Source organism: Tetrao urogallus, assembly GCF_951394365.1.
Source record: "Tetrao urogallus genome assembly, chromosome: 1".
NCBI lineage: Eukaryota > Metazoa > Chordata > Aves > Galliformes > Phasianidae > Tetrao > Tetrao urogallus.
The window spans coordinates 129,362,983-129,381,017 of NC_136813.1; the positions used below are offsets into that span (position 1 = coordinate 129,362,983).

Below are 18,035 nucleotides of genomic sequence, written 5' to 3' on the forward strand. Positions count from 1 at the left end.
AACTCCTTTATTTTGAGGGGGACAGCACTGGGACAGGCTGCCCATAGAGGCTGTGATGTCACCCTCTCTAGAGATATTCAACACCCATCAACACACCGTTCTGTGTCACCTGCAGTAGGGAACATGCTTTACCAGGGGGTTGGACTTGATGATGTCTATAGGTCCCTTCCAACCCATATGATTCTGTCATTTCCAATGTTCTATATTTAAATAGATGCAGTCTACAAAGGAGGGAGACATCCCAGGTGAAAACCAGTAGTGTCATTTAACAGAAGGAAAAGAAAACGTGAGGCTGTAAAAGGCAAAACTGGGATCTTGCTCTACTGAGACAGAACAAAGAGGCTGTCTTTATATGTAATTTGGATTAGAAGGCGCATAGAATCCTGCTAGTCTATCTGGAATGGTGGTTGAAGTGAATTAGTCCTGATTCAACCTTTCTCATACACAGAAATAATATATTTCACACACCAGTCTTAGATCACTGAATGATGAGCTCCATGTTTATGTCCCATGTGCTAAATGTCTCTGTCCTCAGAGGGGAAGGATAAAGAAATATTAACCTGCAAGACCAAACTTTACAGTGCTACTCCACCAACACTGAACAGGGACCTTAAGTAAAACATGTAATAAAAGCATGGTTTTTTTCCCCTCCCCTTGGATTTTCTGGGGAGAACTCTGCAGCTGGTGAGAAAATAAGCAGGTTGTGATGGATATGAATGGTAGCTCTTCCCCGTGACCTACGAGTGAAATGGCATTATTTTCTCTGGTCATCAGAGAAACAGCCAAGCAAGTCATTCAGACATGTAATCGTTTAGACCCACAGCTGTGGTGCAGCCCCCACAACCTAGGGGACACAAGCCTTGAAGAAGCTGTGACAATGCCAGGCCACTTCATATTGTACGCTCTCACAGCCTCCTCCCTTCTGCCTCCATCTTCTGTTTGTCTCTGCTACAGATGCTAATGCTTGGGTGAATCATTTATAACACAGCTACCCTTCATGCTGCTGCCTGAACAGGAACAAGTGCTTCTCCCTTATGATTTCTAATGGAAGCTTTTTTAGAAGTGGGGATTGTCATTCATGCATACCTCCTCTCCTGGGTGTAAGGGGCATACATTCAAGTCTCAGAGGACTTGTGCAAGGTTTAGGTTAGCATTTCCCTACTTCCCCCATCCTTGCTGCAGTTTTTCTCTTCAGAAGTCATGCATGATTATGAGATGTCCGAATATTCCTCTTTGCACTCTATCTCAATGCTGCTGATGTACAAAAATTGCAGGAGTACCACCAATGTTTTGTATTTCTCGGGGCTTTGCAATAAAAGCTGGAGAGAGATCTTGACCTTAGCCTATCCTTTAACACATCCTTTATTTGCTTTCCAAAGAACATGAGTTTCTCTTCTGCAGGTCTTTATTTATGTAGGAGTTGTAAGAACTGTGACTGAAAGCATTATCTAACTTTATGGCCTGTTGTGAAGCACCATCTCAGTTGGAAGCTTTGCTGTTCCTTTCTGAAATTAGATTGGTATGCAAATTCCTCCCTAACCCCTATTATGCATATTGGTTAGTGCCATGTTTAGGGTGCTTTCCACTGTATTTTGCATAGATGCCTCTATGGCCACCAACTGGTTCAGGGTCTTTTTATATATCTAAATAAATTTAACATTACTGAAAGAAGAAACAGACATCCCAAGCAGCTTTAAAGTCGTTATGCCAGCATTTGCTTCCTAAACTGAATGCCTCCCTAGAGGCACATGTCAACTCCATTTTGTTCCATCTCATAAATTTAACCTAGCAAGACAAACATAGTTAATTCAGCTTGTTAATTTACTTATTTTTTAGTGGATGAGTCCACTTAATGGCAAAAAGCAGAGAATAAATCATTAGAGCTTTTGTTTTCCTTTGTTGATACTATCCAGCATTTTGAAATGATACAAGAAAAAGACAATACGTTTTATCTGCAGTAAACAAATTGCTTATTTTGGATCTCTTACTTCTGAAAATAATTTTGTTAGGAACATCTTAGTAGGTGGAGGAAAGAACAATAGAAATTATCTTTATTTTAAGAACAAGGTTGAACTTGCTACATTTTGCTCTAAGACAGTGGGAGTTGTTGTGAACAGCTGCTACAGAAGATGGTAAATTTTCACAAATATTACTTATTTATGCTTCTCTATTCAATTTCATAGGCCTCTTTTTGTGACACTGCAACAGTGAGAATATACACAGAACAATATGTTCAAGAAGAAAATGTTCATAAACAGAGTGTGGAGTCTTAATGAAAAGTCTGGGCAGCAGAAGGAAATTGTCCTGAGAGGTACAGAATTCCATGCAACTTGGTAAAGTGTCTAAGACCTACACAAGTAGCCAGACAAAGCTAGAAGAAACTTTTGTTCATTCAAACTTGATCATTCAAACTGCTAGTTATGACACTAGAAATGTTTCTATTTTTCTTTATGTTTCATTCCTGAGTCTGTAAGATGCTCTGCTGCTAAACAAAATCATGACAAAGAACATGTAGAAGAGAATGTTAATCACGTGCCTCCTGCATATCGCACGGTTGTCTTGATCAATGGTGAATATATACCAATGCCCATATCCAGCCATAATTTGCCTGTTTCTCCAAAACTAACCTAGAGAGTTGGTAAGCTGGGTAGGTATATATGGTACTTGAAAAATACAGAATGATAAAAGGCAGCCCATGCTCTCAAATCTGATGGACTGGCCGCTCTGCTTGTGTGTGGGTGTTAATTTTCCCACATACCAATAAACAAATACTTCTTTCCAGTGCTCATTGCTACATAATACCTTGTAAAGTAATACTATATCAGTCTCCTGTGTTTTTGTTTTTTTTTTTTCTCCCCACCATCCTAAATATAATTACTTGATTTTCCATTTAATAAACTTTAATACCTCAATTAGAGAAAAAAAATGTCAATATGCTAGGAAAAGGGAAACCACAGAGCAGAGTTCAGCCAAGAAACTGATTATGGAATTGATACCAACTGTGCTGAATACGGAAGGGCTGTGTCAGTATCTGCATTCAACATAGAGAAGGGAATGAAAAATCAACATCTGAAAAGAAAGAGCAGAAGGCTCTCACATCCCCATTCATAGAAAATTAGTTTTACAGAATAATGATCTTAATTTACTACCAAAATATTCATTCTTTAAAGGTGAGGAAATATAGCAAAGACTATTTTTTTCCCCACTTCTTGAAACCTTACTTTCTTGCACTGCCTGACTGAAATCTCCAATATAGAAAAGGATTTCCTGCATTAAACTGAGTATTTTTACTGTTTAGCTCTCCCACAGTGGACCCCACAAGAAATCCTTTCACAAAATACTTGGTAAGGGATGAAAGCAGATCCTGTAGATAGGTAAGGATGTTCAAAAGGGTTTATGTGAACTTGTTTGTGAACAGAAGCAGAGAGAATAGATATCTAGCTTTTTTTTTCTTTCACATTATTAAACTAAAAGTGATGAGAATTTACAAGTAAGAAATTTATTGACAAGGAATTCATACTGTCAGCTCTAGTTTACGTATCAGAGATCATCATTTATAGGATAATCAGCTTATGGGTCTTAGCACTATGTCAAATAAATCTCAATAATCTAGTGAGTCATCACAGATGAGATGTCATTCTTACCTGACTGAGAATCCGACCACATTTCTTTCCAATTTTTTCTACCAAATCAAAGATTGGGAAGTTCCAGCTGTTAAGCTGCTCCATTAGAGGATCCAAGTTGTCCATAACCAGAGGCTCAGGAGCGAGTACAGGCTTGTCCTATGCCAGAAAATAGAATAAAATAAATTTCAGTTCTGTGAAGCAACTCATGCAAAAAATTTATGTTCTGAAAAACTAAGGTCATGTTAGAATCATTTCTAAGCCAATGGTGTTTTATTCAGCTCAGCAGAGCTGTCCTCATTTCTACCAGCCCTGCAGCTAGACACTCTTTTATAATTTGTTTCGCTCACATGGATAGGAAATTCTGTATTATGAAACATCAGTCTCTGAACTTATCCATGACAGACATTCATTCATTCATTCATTCATGGGAACCATTCATTCATTTCCAACTGAGTTTTCTTCATTGTAAAATTTGCTGCAGTGCAGAGGGGAAAATGTTCAGTTTCTCCTTCTGCATCAGGACACATCCATTACAGTCTATCCTGGTTAGTGGAGCATGTTGTTAGGGAAGACTTATCAAATCGAGACCACCACTTTCCAGGCCTGCAAACGAAAGATGGGGTACTCCCCTACTATAACATTTCTCCTGAACACTTCCTTGTATTTCTTTATTTCTATGAAACTGTAAATGAGTAAATATCTCAGGAAAAATGCCTGCTTTCAGCATGTCCAACTTCGATTCAACAGATTAGAATGATTTTTTCAAGAGGTCAAGCCAAGTTAAATTTGTTAATCCAGCTGTACAGCAGATTGTAAAAAAAAATAACCTCTGAATCAAATTCACAGCTGAATACAGCAGTTGTGAGAAGATCAACACTTGTCAGTGTTCTTACGTTCAAGACATCTGATGATGATGATATCATGCAGGAAGTGTTCACTTATTTTAAATGAAGGCTCGCTATATATTATCAAGATTGCAAGGCCATTGAGAAGCTGAAGTGGCTGAGCAGGAAGACAGTACATCATGCTGGTAGTCTGAGATGGTCATTTCTTTTCCTTTCAATCTATTCCCCTTAAAGGCAACACTAACACAGAAGCCAAATGCTTCACAAGTGCCAAATGCCAGATCCATAAGCTTATACTAATTCATCAAAATATATGGTTAGCGCCTCACAGGTGGTCAGTGCTTAGAAGCTACTAAAAGAGATGAGCCTAATGGTTTTTTTTTTGCTTTAAATCATGGACTAAATCTTTTGCTGCCCTAGAGGGTTATTTATTTTTTCTTCTTTCTTCTTTTTGTGAGATTCTGCATACATTCAGCCAGTATGGACAACAGAATTTAAACAAGCTACCTCAGGTGGTATCAAAGGATGCAGAATGATGGTCTCAGGTGCATACGTCCTACAGACAGATCCCTTCCGTGCCTTTTCTTTGGAGCAATCTGCCTCATCATCATTTTGTACAATATCACTGCTGTCACTGTTGTTGGTCTCATAGTCAGAAGTGGCTTGCGCAGGATCATCTAGAAAACAAGTAGCAAAGCTGGTTGTATGAACAGCAAGGACTGCAAGAATGTCATCCTGTGACCTTCTGAATATTAACAGGATCTCTGACTCATAATACATCTGTGCTGCTTGGCTGGGTCTAAAGTTGAACAAGCTGTCCAAAGGTATTAAAGCATATATCCTGCAGAGTGTAAAAAACTGGAACAGAGACTGAAAACCAGGAAAAATTTTGATGGCCATTATTTGTGCTGGCTAGCTTAGATTAAACTGTATGGGAAACCATATTTATTTTTGCAATGTATCTGTATTCTTCAGGAGACTTTTCCAGGGGTTGAACAAGCAAGAAAGGAAAGAAGCCTCAAAGGCAGTTTGTATGGTCTCACCTTCATGTGTTTTCTTTCTGTGAGACTGAGGCATATCTGCCCTTTCAGTGAACAACTATTACATTTTAAAGGATGAGAAGCTTTTGTTCAACAAAGAATTACCTGTTCTATTTAGGGTGTGGGTGGTACCATCACTCCTATCTAGTGTACCATCACCAGCTTCTATTTGGTTGTAGGGTCTGCCGCAGCTGAAACAACATCAAGGAACATACACAATATAAAGACCACGTGCATTGGATAGTCTTATGGAAAAAGAATTCCTGCTGGCAATAAATGATTAAGTCATATATTGCAAGCTATGGCATCGACTGTATTCTAAAGACAAAATTATAAGAGTGAGCTGAAGTTTTACTGGAAGACAGAAATGGAAAAAGACAGGTTTATACCTTATATTATCTGACCAATGCAATTAATTTGTGTTGCCTACAGTTAAACTATATGACACCTTTTAAATTTATAAGTTTACCAGTACAAAACACACAAACAAACAAAAATTTGTACTATTTGTACTACAGCTGCACTGTGAGCATGGATTAAAGAGTGAAAATTTGCCAGAATGCCGTACAATGCTATATAATTGCATTTCAACATCATCACGTTGTTTCTCTTAATAATGCAAAAAGTTATTTTGCCATTACTGCAGTGACAACAAACCAACTATAGCAGAACAAAGTGGGAGTGTGGGATAGAATACAAGGTGACTGATTTGGCATCCAAACATTTAGCAAAAAAAAAACAACACAAAAGAATTTGCTTAATCGCTGCCAGAACAGACTCTGTGGGAAGGACTGTAATAGTAAGGCTTTTCCAAATGCCTGGCTCTTTATTTCCACTAAAATGCTTTACTCTTTTTGTGTGATTCCCTTTAAGCAGGAGTACAGTGCTAGCTGGAACATCTCAGGTAACGATGTTCCATTCTTCCTGATGGAAGAATGTTTAGAAGCATTATAACAAATTTTCCCATGTTGACATTTTAACATCTTTCTCTAGCTTTACTTCATATTTTGTGGTACAAATAGTCTTTGCGAAGAGAAAATTAAAAAAAGTGTTTAAATTGGTAAATCTTCAGACTAGAAACTTTACATCATTGTAAGAGCACCATACAAAAATGGCTGAAATCCTATTTGTCAGGGTCATCAAAAACATATTCTGGAATTTGGTACATCCTGCAATCATGAAGATCTGAAAGAATTTAAAATAAAACTACAAATCCATGTTATGATATGCATGGCACAATTTCCATAAGCTCAGTGATAACAAGCCAAAATGTAAATAAGAAGAACAGAGCCTCTGACTGGTTGTGTCACAAGGCTTTAGTGTTATTATGAATGCACCTTTTTGCTTTCAGATCACATACAAATTCATACTTATTTAGTATGTGTGGCCCAAACAAAACACTTTAAACCAATCCCCTTTACATGCAGGGATTATAATATAGTTCTTAATCACAGCATTTTTGAACATTATTTCACTAGATACCTGCCTCACCCACTAAACAAAATTAAGAGACATGACTTATTTTAAGAGACATTATTTTAACAGCATTGCCTAGTACATGCTCATGTTCAATAACACCTTCACACTCGGTTGTCTTATCATATGTCACTTTGTGTGAAAGCAAAACTGCTGATGGAATCAGATCCATCGCCTGAATGGATCTGATTCAAAGTACAGAATCCACTGAGAGTTTATTACCTCTGTGATTGTTGTTGAGGGAGGGAGTTGATTTGTTGGTTGCAAAGGCTTGCTGAGTTGGTATTACTTTGCGGCAAGGCAGGTTTTTTGAAGTAAATATAGAACACCACGTACCATGAATACAGCACTCTACACTGTGAAAGCTCAAACATGGTGCCTGCTGGCTAGCCAATACTCACAAACAACTTACTACTAAATTAGAAGTAACAACTAAAAGGTAAGATCAATTTGAAACTGTACTGGAGCCAGCTTCTAAATACCAGTGTTTACAGCTATTCTGAGCTGGACATATATTGAAAGCTCCAGTAGCTTAATTTGACAAATCTAATAATGAGACGCCTTAAAGTGTGAAATTAAACCATTACTGTAACTTATGGCAGTAAGAGGAACTCAGCAGCAGGTGAGTTCTGAAAAAAATCCCAATGCCACATAATCTGACTCTACTTAGGGAAGACAAGTTCCACTCCTGAGCCAGTCCTCCAAATTCCTTATTCTTCAGGCACTGCTGGAACACTGCTATCAGACAGTAGGCAGAGGGTTATAGGCCAGCAGATTTTAAACTCTAGCAGTTATATTTTTGTATCTAACCTCAGGTGCCTGTTTTGAAAGACTTGGCCTATGACCTCAAAGTGGTTGCTCATGTTGGCAGCATGGCATGAGAAACTCAAGCTATTAGCACAAAATCCAACTTTCAGGTCTGAAAGCTACTGATGAAGCATTCGTTCATGAAGCAGACATGTAAAAGCTGTATGTAGCTAACAGTCTTTCACTATAAAATCACTTTGTAGCAGCAACCTACACAATTACACACTGAGAACTGCTTAAATATGTTAAAATATCAATACTGTAGCAGATTACAAGAACTTGTACATGCATCTAAAGTTTGTGAGACAATGTCAAATGATCCAACATATGTCAAACTACCATCTTACCTGCTGCAGACGACAGAGGAGCTGATGTTAGGTTCTGACAGGCTAGGTGCACTCTGAGTAGCAGTTAAGACTTTGTGTGGTTTTAAACCTTGCTTGGTGTCAGTATCTGTAGAGTCTGGAAATGACACAGAAGATGTCTTTCCGGTAGGACTTGTAGCAGGCGTCCCTTGAAGAGGTGAATGGCATGGAGAGGTGAGTGGTGAAATATTTGGTGGGATACCTGGCAAGAGAAGAGTCTTGTCAATTAACAGTAGCAGTAGATGGTCAAGTTCACTGAGTGCACAAATAGTGCTCTTTTAATACATAAGCAGAAGCATAGCTTCCAAAATGAAAAATAGAGAAAAAACGCTCCTCTATTCTCAGCCAAGCTGATGGCTGTCACAGAATGATGAAGCTCCATTACTATCAGCTGCTTCCACCTGCAGAAGATTGTGCTCAAAGCATTCTCCCTACTGGGTAGGATAAATAAAGTAGAAGGCATGAAATGAAAAGCATGCATTGGGAACGTCACTACTGGTATCAGTATGTTCCAGTAACAGAAGCACCAAACTCCAACAAGCCAGGCCCCAGACATATCTATAGATTCTCCTCGCTTTACTGTCTTCATCTGTACAGAAGGGACAAGAATGGCTAACCCACATTCTCAGCAAATTTGGATTTCTACATGTGAGATTATTAGCAATATATAAAGAATAATAATTAAAAAAGCAATTCTTAGTAATTATACATTATGTTAATACAAAATATTATACTTATGGTGCCATTTCTGCATTCCTTCCTGATTCTGGCCTCTTTTGATGCACTTTGAACTTATTTTCAATTATGTCTTCCTCACAATGGAAAACTCATAACCATTACCTGTAACACATCGTATTGTACTGCTGATCTAGAATCTAGTAATATTCACATGTGCAAACATTAGCATTGTTCTTCCTGTCTTCAATTCTATCTCAGCACCACTCCAAAATGAAACGCATCAGTGAACCCAGTGCGTGATATAAATTGCTGCTGTTTCTTCAAATCCAACTTACATTTTCTAGTCTCAGACAAAATGGTTCCGTTACAATAAAGCATAGGGGTGCAAAAAGCATCTCTCTTTAATGGAAATGCTTTTAAGTAGGCATACCTCATGAACTCAGTTCTAAAGTCTGTAGGAACTCAACCTCAGTTCATCTACCAGGTTCATCTCCAGATGAATTGAATAATGTAAACTGGGAGCTTTAACTGGTTTCATGCTTGAATTGTGCCTGCTATCTAAATGCATTCCAGACACAATTAACTTAGAATGAGGCCGTATGTTGGCTTAAGTTGGCAGGATATATGTCTATAGTTCCAGTGCTTTCTCCTGATATCACGTCCTAATGAGACGTGAGGTTAAAATATGATTTCTGTTGCCCATCGATGAGTAATAAATAATCTTTGACAGTTGCTAAACTGTAATTTTGAGATATTCAACATCATCTAAGTTTTTGATTACAGAATTTCCTCGGAAAACAAGATTCATGTTGCTGTCTTAATTCAGTGATTTCCACGAAGATAATATACTAGTTTTGAGATCAGAAAGCTACAGCCTATGGAGCAGTTAAAAAGTTATCCAATGGTCATGACATGGAAATTTAATTAAATTACAGAAATTTTATTTCTGTATAGATAAAGTTCTGTAATAATAATCTGTAAATAAAGCTCTGTTTCACAGCTACTGAGATCTGCTTTCTATCTGACAAAAATATGTTTTAAAAACACTTCTAAGCCTTCTAGTTGAACAAGAGATTAAGTTGGATTTTTAACTATATTCGAGGTATAAGCTATCAGGTAACTTTTATGACTGCCACAGAATGCAATATATGTATCTTTCAACAACTTAATGCAAGTTTCAGAATTCATACACTGACTTTCACAACAATATTTGTAATCACAGCCAGCTCTCTTTTGCTAGTCTGGACTCCTGTCATTTGAACATTTTCCTACCAGGGTAAGTAAAACAAAGAAACAAAAACAAGCTATTTAGAATAATCTGACATTTAAGAATTTCTTGCCAAAAGTGAGAGAAAACATCTTGCTATCAGAAGTAACCTTGAACAATCAAAGTAAGAGAAGATGATGAATGACATATTTTTTTTTTTTAAGTGTATCCATCTGCAGAAATTTTTAACATTCAGAGTTGAAGAAATAAAACAGTAACTTTGATACAATGTGAAATTATACTTGAGAATTTTGCCAAAACACATATAGCTAGCAGTACTTTAAAATGCTATGCTTCCAAGCATAAATTAAGACATATTTTGTTAATTAATAGGTTTACAAATTTATCTAGAGCAACTCCCAGCAAGAATTGTTACGTACTGCCAATGGAACCATCTTAAGCCACTGATTATTTTTTAAATAAAGTAAATGGATATATTCATACTCATGGAAAAATAACAAAATATACAGATTGGGCAGAGAATAAAAGCAGCTGCATGTTCTAGTCACCGAGTTCCCAAGAAGTTGAGTGAGTCCAACAAGACCATGGGCAACCACTCACCTTGGCGGCTCTGCCTTTTGGCATTCAGGTGGTTGGTAGGAGACATGGCATAAGACGTAGAGAAGGACCTGCTCTTTGTGATTGTCATCAGAAGGGAACTGTTCCAAGAGTCAGTGCTGTGAAATGAGAAGGCAAACAAGCCTTTGTCAACACAGTAAAACCTACATGGAAAATCTGAACATATCAGAAGACAGAGCAAGAACTTTCTGGTACTGAGAAGGCACAAAATCTCTGATGAGGAAAATAGCATCTATCTGCTAGCTGGATTGCTATTTGTAAGGAATATTATATTCAGAAAAAATATTTACGATGTAGGCAGTCCTGGAATTCCGTCTGTCCTCATGCCTATTCACTTCACTTACACAAAGATCAGCTAAAAAGACACTTCAAAATTGGCTTGAAATACGTTAAATTTATGTGGTCTTTTAATACCACTTTACAACAACCAGAAGTGCCAGAAATTCTCAGTGTAAGTGAAAAATCAGTCTCCTTGATATCTCCTTGATTCTGATGCAACCATGAAGACAGATATCTATTAATCCTTTGGGCAATAGAAGAGACTTCAGGAGACCGGAAGAGGCTTAGCAGAGCACTGCATTGCTGCTGGTGGTGGTGTGCCTCTTCCCTGGGTGGAGCACTTTGTGCTCTGGATATCTAGTGCTACATCTCAGATATAAATCCTACTGACAGATCCTGAGAACATTGCTTACTGATCCATGTTAAATTCTCTAAAGGAAAAAAGGATGTGTATTTTGTGGGAGTGGCAAAGTGACAATGATCAAATGTTTGTCTCTCACATGAGAAAGGAGACATGCTTTCAGTCATTATTAGTTCATTTACCAGAAGAAGCCAAACAGTTTTGTAAAGTAGCAATACTATATTTATCACTTTTTCTCCTGAAGGTCAGTCATCAAAAGTCAGCTTCTTGCAGTGAGGCAGCACTCGGCTTTTATTATGAGGACAAAGACTTCTCTGAACTGATCGACTAGGTCTCTCTCTCAAGCTCCACACTCCTCCTCAAAGCCTCACGTCCACATCCTTCTTCCCACGCCAATTGATGAGAGGACATACAAGGCAGAAGACAGCCTTTTAAAGCAGCCTAGTCTTAGCCAAACTTGGGGGGGTGGGGGGAGAAAGAAGCAAAAACGTGTCTTAATTCCACTAATACTTTACTGTGATGAATAAGCAAGCACTGCCTTGTCAACTTCTGCTGGTTGTCTTCGTTGCCTCAAATTTCTATAATACGTAATGATGTAGAAAGATAGAAACCAGCTCTTTTTTGTTATTGTTGTCGTCATCTTTTGTGGTTGGTTGGTTGTTTTTTTTTGTTGTTTTTTTGTTTGTTTGGTTGGTTTGGTTTGGAGTAGTGGAGGGTTGTCAGTTGGCAGAAAGAATATAAAGCACTGGTTCACCATAAAGAAAAACAAAACCAACAAAACAGGCAAAGAAATAAACGACCACAACTGTATTATTTGACTTGTTAAGGAAGATTCACCGGACAGAGATGTGACTGAAAGCAGGAATAGGGAAGTTTTTTTTCCCAAATCATTTAAAGCTAAAAGATGACTATGACTTACTATTTTTGTGACAAAGACACATAAGACTCCTAATCTTAAACAGAGATTTAAGGGGGATTTTTGCAAATCTGTGACTATGGAAATCTAGTGTATAGGGAACAAGATGAACAGTTTCTTATTGCAGAAACTACCACAGACCAACTCCATTGTCACACCTTCTCTTCTCCAATTCATGAAACAATCCCTATTTTATGACCTGTAGTGTGGTTGATTTTGGTTCAGGGGAAGTGGCAGATAATCAGGATTTTTTTTCCCCTTCAGTTCAACATTATTTTCCTTGAGAGTAAATCTGTTTTGCTCTGCCAACATTTTTAAAGCTGGACTTACTTATGGGCTTCATTTTTCCCCTTTCTGGAATATGCATTCTTTCTCCTACTGTAAAAGAACTGCAAACAGTAGGCTGGAAGGCTTGACAGAGCTATAATTACACAATTGGCGACATTAAATGCAAAAAGAATTGATAGCCTGCACAGTTGGCTCATCAAGCACAGTTATATAACAACTGTAGAAAAGGACCAACAATAATATTTAATTTCTTTCCTTCTCCCTTGTATTCCCATCTTAGGATGCTTAAATAGTGCGTGAGAATTTGGGATCAACAGTATAAATCAAATGCACCCTGCAAACCACAGACTGATGACTGGAATAATATTTCCATTTGATTATAGCTTCTTTGTATTTACTTTTACTGAGATACATGGGACTCCTTATAAAGGGAAGTTTGGCTAGCCATGTATTTTTCTTGCACAAGACATTCAGTGTACTCTGCAAGCTGCCTTGAGCACCTAGGCTCCCTGTATGATAGAGAGGCTGATGAAAGTAGTGCTCTGGGGTTATATTCAACCAAATTATCCATCTGTGGATGCTGGGCCTTCTCAGGTCCTATCTTCTCCACTATTACCAACAGATTTTTAAATGCAGAAGAAACACTCAACTTTTCTGAAACCTTTACTTTGCTAGAATAAACAGTTTGGTTTTTGTTGCTGTTGTTTTCATTTTGCTTTCTGGTAATAGTAATAGTTACAGCATGATCTGACTAAAATTGGGAGTGACACTTCCTTGGTAACCTGACTTACTGAGATGTGTAGAAATTGTTCAAACATAGTTCGGAGTTATAAGTTTTAAATGATGCACATCACCACAAAGAACCAAAGAAATGTTGTCAAAGATGGGCATAAAAGAGAGATGAAATAGTATGTAACCTGGATGAAGATGATTCGTGAGGTTTGATGCTGGCACTGCGATCTCTTCTCACTGGGGCTGGCTCCAGTGTGGGTAAACCTGTGGCAGATGTTGTTGTGGTCCAAGTGGAGGACACTCGTCTCAGCAGTCCTGGAGGCAAACTTCTTCGTAAGCGCTAGAGAAAAATCACTTGCTTAGAGTCTATATAGGTTTATAAGCTTCTGAAAACTTTAAACGTGCAGAAGAAAAACATTTTATAGCATGTGATTAATATACCTGGCAGTATCTGGTAAGGTACCTTTGTTCTGGATTCATCCAAATAATATGGTGTCTGTCTTCCACTGAATTCAGCAAAGGCTGGTGCTCTAAGTGCTTGGAAGGTACAGAATTTCCACCCTATTTTAAGTTTAAGGAAAGCTATATATTCACAACTCCATAGCCATTAGTGTCCAATACTTGGAGTTCAATGGAGACAGAGAACATTAATGATGTTCTTTGGAAACGTTAATCTTATATGATGCGGCCAAAAGCACTTAAACAAGTCATCAGGGCTACAAAAATGATTGAGGGATTGGAGTATACTTGCCATAAAACAACAAGCTGAGAGAACCATGATTGTTCAGTCTGGAGAAGTCTCAAAGGTAGATCCTATCAACGTGAATAAATATGTGAATGCAAGAAGAGGGAGGATGATGGATCTGCTTTTTGATCCGGTGACAAGAGACAGTGGGCACAAATGGAAATACAGGAAATTCCATTTAAATGTAAAATAAACAAACAAACAAATTAATACAGTGAGGGTGATCAAATACTGAAAATGGTTCCCAGAGAAGTTGTAGAGTCTACAGGTATGGAGATCTTCAAGATTCAACTTCAAGCTTCTGAAAAAGCTTCTGAAAAGCTTAGAGAGAGCATCATCCTTTACATAAGATTTTTCTTGACCACCCTGCATTTGTCTTTCACCTGACCCTTCCTTTTCTCTAATACGATATGGTTTATTTTTCCAAAGTTTTGGAACGCAGTCACTGATAATAAGAAATGATGACAGAGAGCCTTTGTACCATGGTTTTGTAAAATGTTTCTCTTGTAATTATATTGTAGTTTTTATAATTGAGAACTAAAATAAAAATGTCTCTGTGAGAGGGTTGAGAAAGTTAAGATGAAAGATACTCTTAGGTATGAAGCTCAAGCACACAGATAAATATGTTAGCAAGTTAATTTCTTACCCCAAATGCTCTGTGTCAGATGCTTAAGGTAACGACTCTAAATCCATATTTAGACACATAAATAAATGACTGCAAACTATTAATGATATGAACCATAATGCATTCAGGTCAGTGATTTCTTCAGTCAAATTACTCCTCTGTAATATTAACTTATTTCTTCATCCTTCCTTTCTCTGCTCCTCACTAGGTACTATGCAACTACAAACTAATCGGTTCATTGTGTCTGCTCATGTGATGGCAGTGTTCTTCCACATAATCTTTCCTCCAGAGTACAGTCACTGCACACATATGCACTAAACTTAACTAGAACTTGTGTTTCAAGACCTGCAAACACCCATTCCATATATGTAGCTGTTACACTGGCAAGCAGGGTAATAATTATCATAATACTAAAATAAATTAAAAAGAATCACAAGTGTTGCAGTTCAGATGCCAGAAAATTCTAGAATGAATGCTGGCTGTGTCATTTCAACTGCTGAAAGTTAAAAGCATTCACTAGGCAATATACGCTGTCTATATTTAATTTTACAAGTGAGATTGCATGGCAGAAGTATTTTGGTTTGGCTTTGAAAGTGAAATGCAGACCTTGCAGGACAGCTCATCAGCAATGAGCATACAATTCATACTTTTTCAAAGCTGAGTTCTTTCTAGCTGCTAACTTCCTAAACATCGACAGTTAACAATGATTATATCCCTGTTGAATTCCCAAGCATTCATAAAGCCATCTGTCAAGGCAGTAATATATTCTTCTGGTCACCCCTCATGCAGTGTCAAAAATCTTTGGAGTGGGAGGGTAAACTCTTCGTGAGAACTAATGAGTCAGACTTGTGATTCTGGATGCTGAAAGGCTTTTGCTTGCCCTGTTCCTGATAATTTCTTCTCTCTTAAGCTCCAACGAGCACCCACAATGAAACATGAGCATCATCTGTGTGAATTTTTTGTGTCCAACATCATCTTTTAAAGGTGCCTGAACAAAAGTTTAGCTGGCCATGAGTTGTAGGATATGCAGGGGTTGTTTTACTATGAAATAAGTAGTCTATTTAATTTTCTTCTTATGGAAAACTATGATTAATACATAAAATGGTAACCTGAATCGAACAAGGAAAAGCCCGAAGAGATCTGCCACTAGCATAGCGCTGTCCCTTAAAGGAGAGCCAAGTCATAAGGTGACAGATGGAGTTACTGTCCAATACTCACCTTGGGAATTGCTAGTTTTTCTCCTTTCTCTGGACATTCCTCCGAGTCAGAGCATGTGTAATTCTCACTGAAGGATACCAAAGGGTTCACCCTTGGCTTGTGGATGGCCTGGAAGGTTAACTGTGTATTAAGCAGGTTGCTCACTGTTCTCAGCGAAGTACACACGTTGGGAGGCAGTGAAGGATCTGCCAGAAGATCTGTAATGAGCCCATGCGCTTCTCCCATGACTGCAATATCCACTGTGATACTGGTACCAGAAGACTGAAGAAGACAAAAATAGCACAGGTAAGAGAACAGAAGTTTGCAACCATCTGGAGCAGTATCTCCAATGATGAACTTTCTCAGCAACTTCTGTTAAAGCAGTTATCAACAGAATGGAAAAATAGTAACATGAAATAATTATTTAAGTAAGGAGAATCATGCTGAGTAGATTGAGCATCAGGCATAATGCTCAGAGTATGCAAAGAGTTCAGAACTTCATTATATCTAATTTCCTGGCTTTTGGCATCTGCAGTTTACTTAATCCATTTGAATGAATTGTTCAGCCTTCCCTACGGAGACACAATCAATGGCTAGGGGCTATTTGCACAAATAAATTTCATTGCATAACTTAGGATGGGAAGAGCCCCTCTTGCAAGATGCCTTTCTTCTGTTCACAGAGGGATCTAGGACAACTAATTTATGTTCAGTACTTATGCTTAGATGAAAGGATCAAATCCCAAGTATATACTGAAATTTAAAAAATATCACCATGATGTTAAAATACAGCGTTCTAGTGCAGTGGTAAAAACTTCCAATTTCAAGTAACTCTACAGCTAAACAAACAAACAAAAACAAAAAGAAAGAGAAAAAAGTGGATTTCTCAATGCTTATTTTATTCAAAAAGATGCAATGAGAATGATTACAGTTTTGCATGACCAGTTCAAGCAGTCCTTGCTTTCCCTTAGGTTTGAAATGTATCTCTATTTTACAATTCACAATTCCTCAAAAAGAGTTGTTAACTGAAGTGATGCATAAGCAGAAATAACACCAAAAAGCAGTCTGTATCACTGGCAAATCCTGTACACCTTTCTCAGTATATGTAGATACTGTTCTGTATACTGTGCATTTCAGAATAACTGTGGCCTAGGCAAATCCCCTTTGTACACAGTCAGGTGCACAGGGAATCTAACACAGCTGGAGCACTGGACTTCCAGTGTATGCACAAGAGGATTGATCTGTGAACGCGTTTTTGAACTTCCTCAGGATTTCCCAACATTCAGTGGCTCTGATTACCATCTGTCCTGAAACCCAAGAGAGCAATATATTGCTGCTAAAAGAAACAATCTACTACCAAAAGCACAATATGTCTCATATCTGTGAAATGACAACTATATGATACAATTGCAAAAGACTGAGGTTCTTTTGAGTGTGCTGGGAGAGAGACTGGATGTGTGCAGAAGCAGAACAGAAATGCAGCAGGCACATCTTTTGTCAGTTCTGAACTTTGAATACAGCAGTGACATTTCAGCCACAATTATTGGTGCACTGTCATCATAAATTCTAAGTGGAATTGCTGATTCAAGACACTCCAAGACTGAACATTTCTTCCTTTGCCATTCTTCTGAAATATAAACTCAATCCTACTGTTTTGGACTTTCAGTAGGTGTATAAGCAGTTTGCCTCAGACATAACTCCAGAAGATTCTGTACTTCTTTTTTTTTTTTTTTGTGTGTATATTTTAGTGAAATCTAAATTCCAAAAGAGGAAGTAATGTCTGTGAAAAGAGCATATGGGTTTCCTGGAGCGTCAGGTACGCAGCATGGAGAACTGGGCAGACTGCTTAGCAGGAGAGCCAGGAATGACTCACCAGTGACATCATTTAAACTTCAAAATACACCAAAGAACAGCAAAACAGAGCTTGACGCTGCTTCACTCTCACAAAGGGCTTTACAAGTACCTGAAGAAAGTGCTATTTTAGCTAAGTAGAGCTCAGCATCTCCTTTCCGCTTTCCCAATGGCACAGCGTGGGTATCAGGTCCCAGCAATAGCTGTTTCCCTCCCCTGCTCCTCTCCTCACATCCTACGACTTGCTCATGCAAAGCCAAGCCACAGGATCAGAAGATGGCACTCCATGCTCATCACACTGTCATGATCAGCCTCTTTTCCCCACACTTCTGGTTTATTTCATCTGGTATCACGACAAAGA

At 38.1% G+C, this 18,035-nt stretch overlaps 1 protein-coding gene across 1 annotated transcript in view; it reads right to left on the reverse strand.

Annotated features, from left to right (window-relative positions):
• Positions 1-18,035, reverse strand: part of PDE3A (phosphodiesterase 3A) — a gene marked incomplete at its 3' end in the record, with an annotated part of 237,920 nt that overhangs the window by 18,447 nt on the left and 201,438 nt on the right. Inside the window, exons 3-9 of the mRNA XM_079540152.1 lie at positions 15,848-16,108; positions 13,445-13,599; positions 10,666-10,781; positions 8,142-8,361; positions 5,617-5,702; positions 4,979-5,148; positions 3,645-3,782 (exon numbers count right to left, since the gene is read on the reverse strand). Coding sequence (XP_079396278.1) covers positions 3,645-3,782; positions 4,979-5,148; positions 5,617-5,702; positions 8,142-8,361; positions 10,666-10,781; positions 13,445-13,599; positions 15,848-16,108 — 1,146 coding nt within the window. The remainder of the gene's footprint in view (positions 1-3,644; positions 3,783-4,978; positions 5,149-5,616; positions 5,703-8,141; positions 8,362-10,665; positions 10,782-13,444; positions 13,600-15,847; positions 16,109-18,035) is intronic.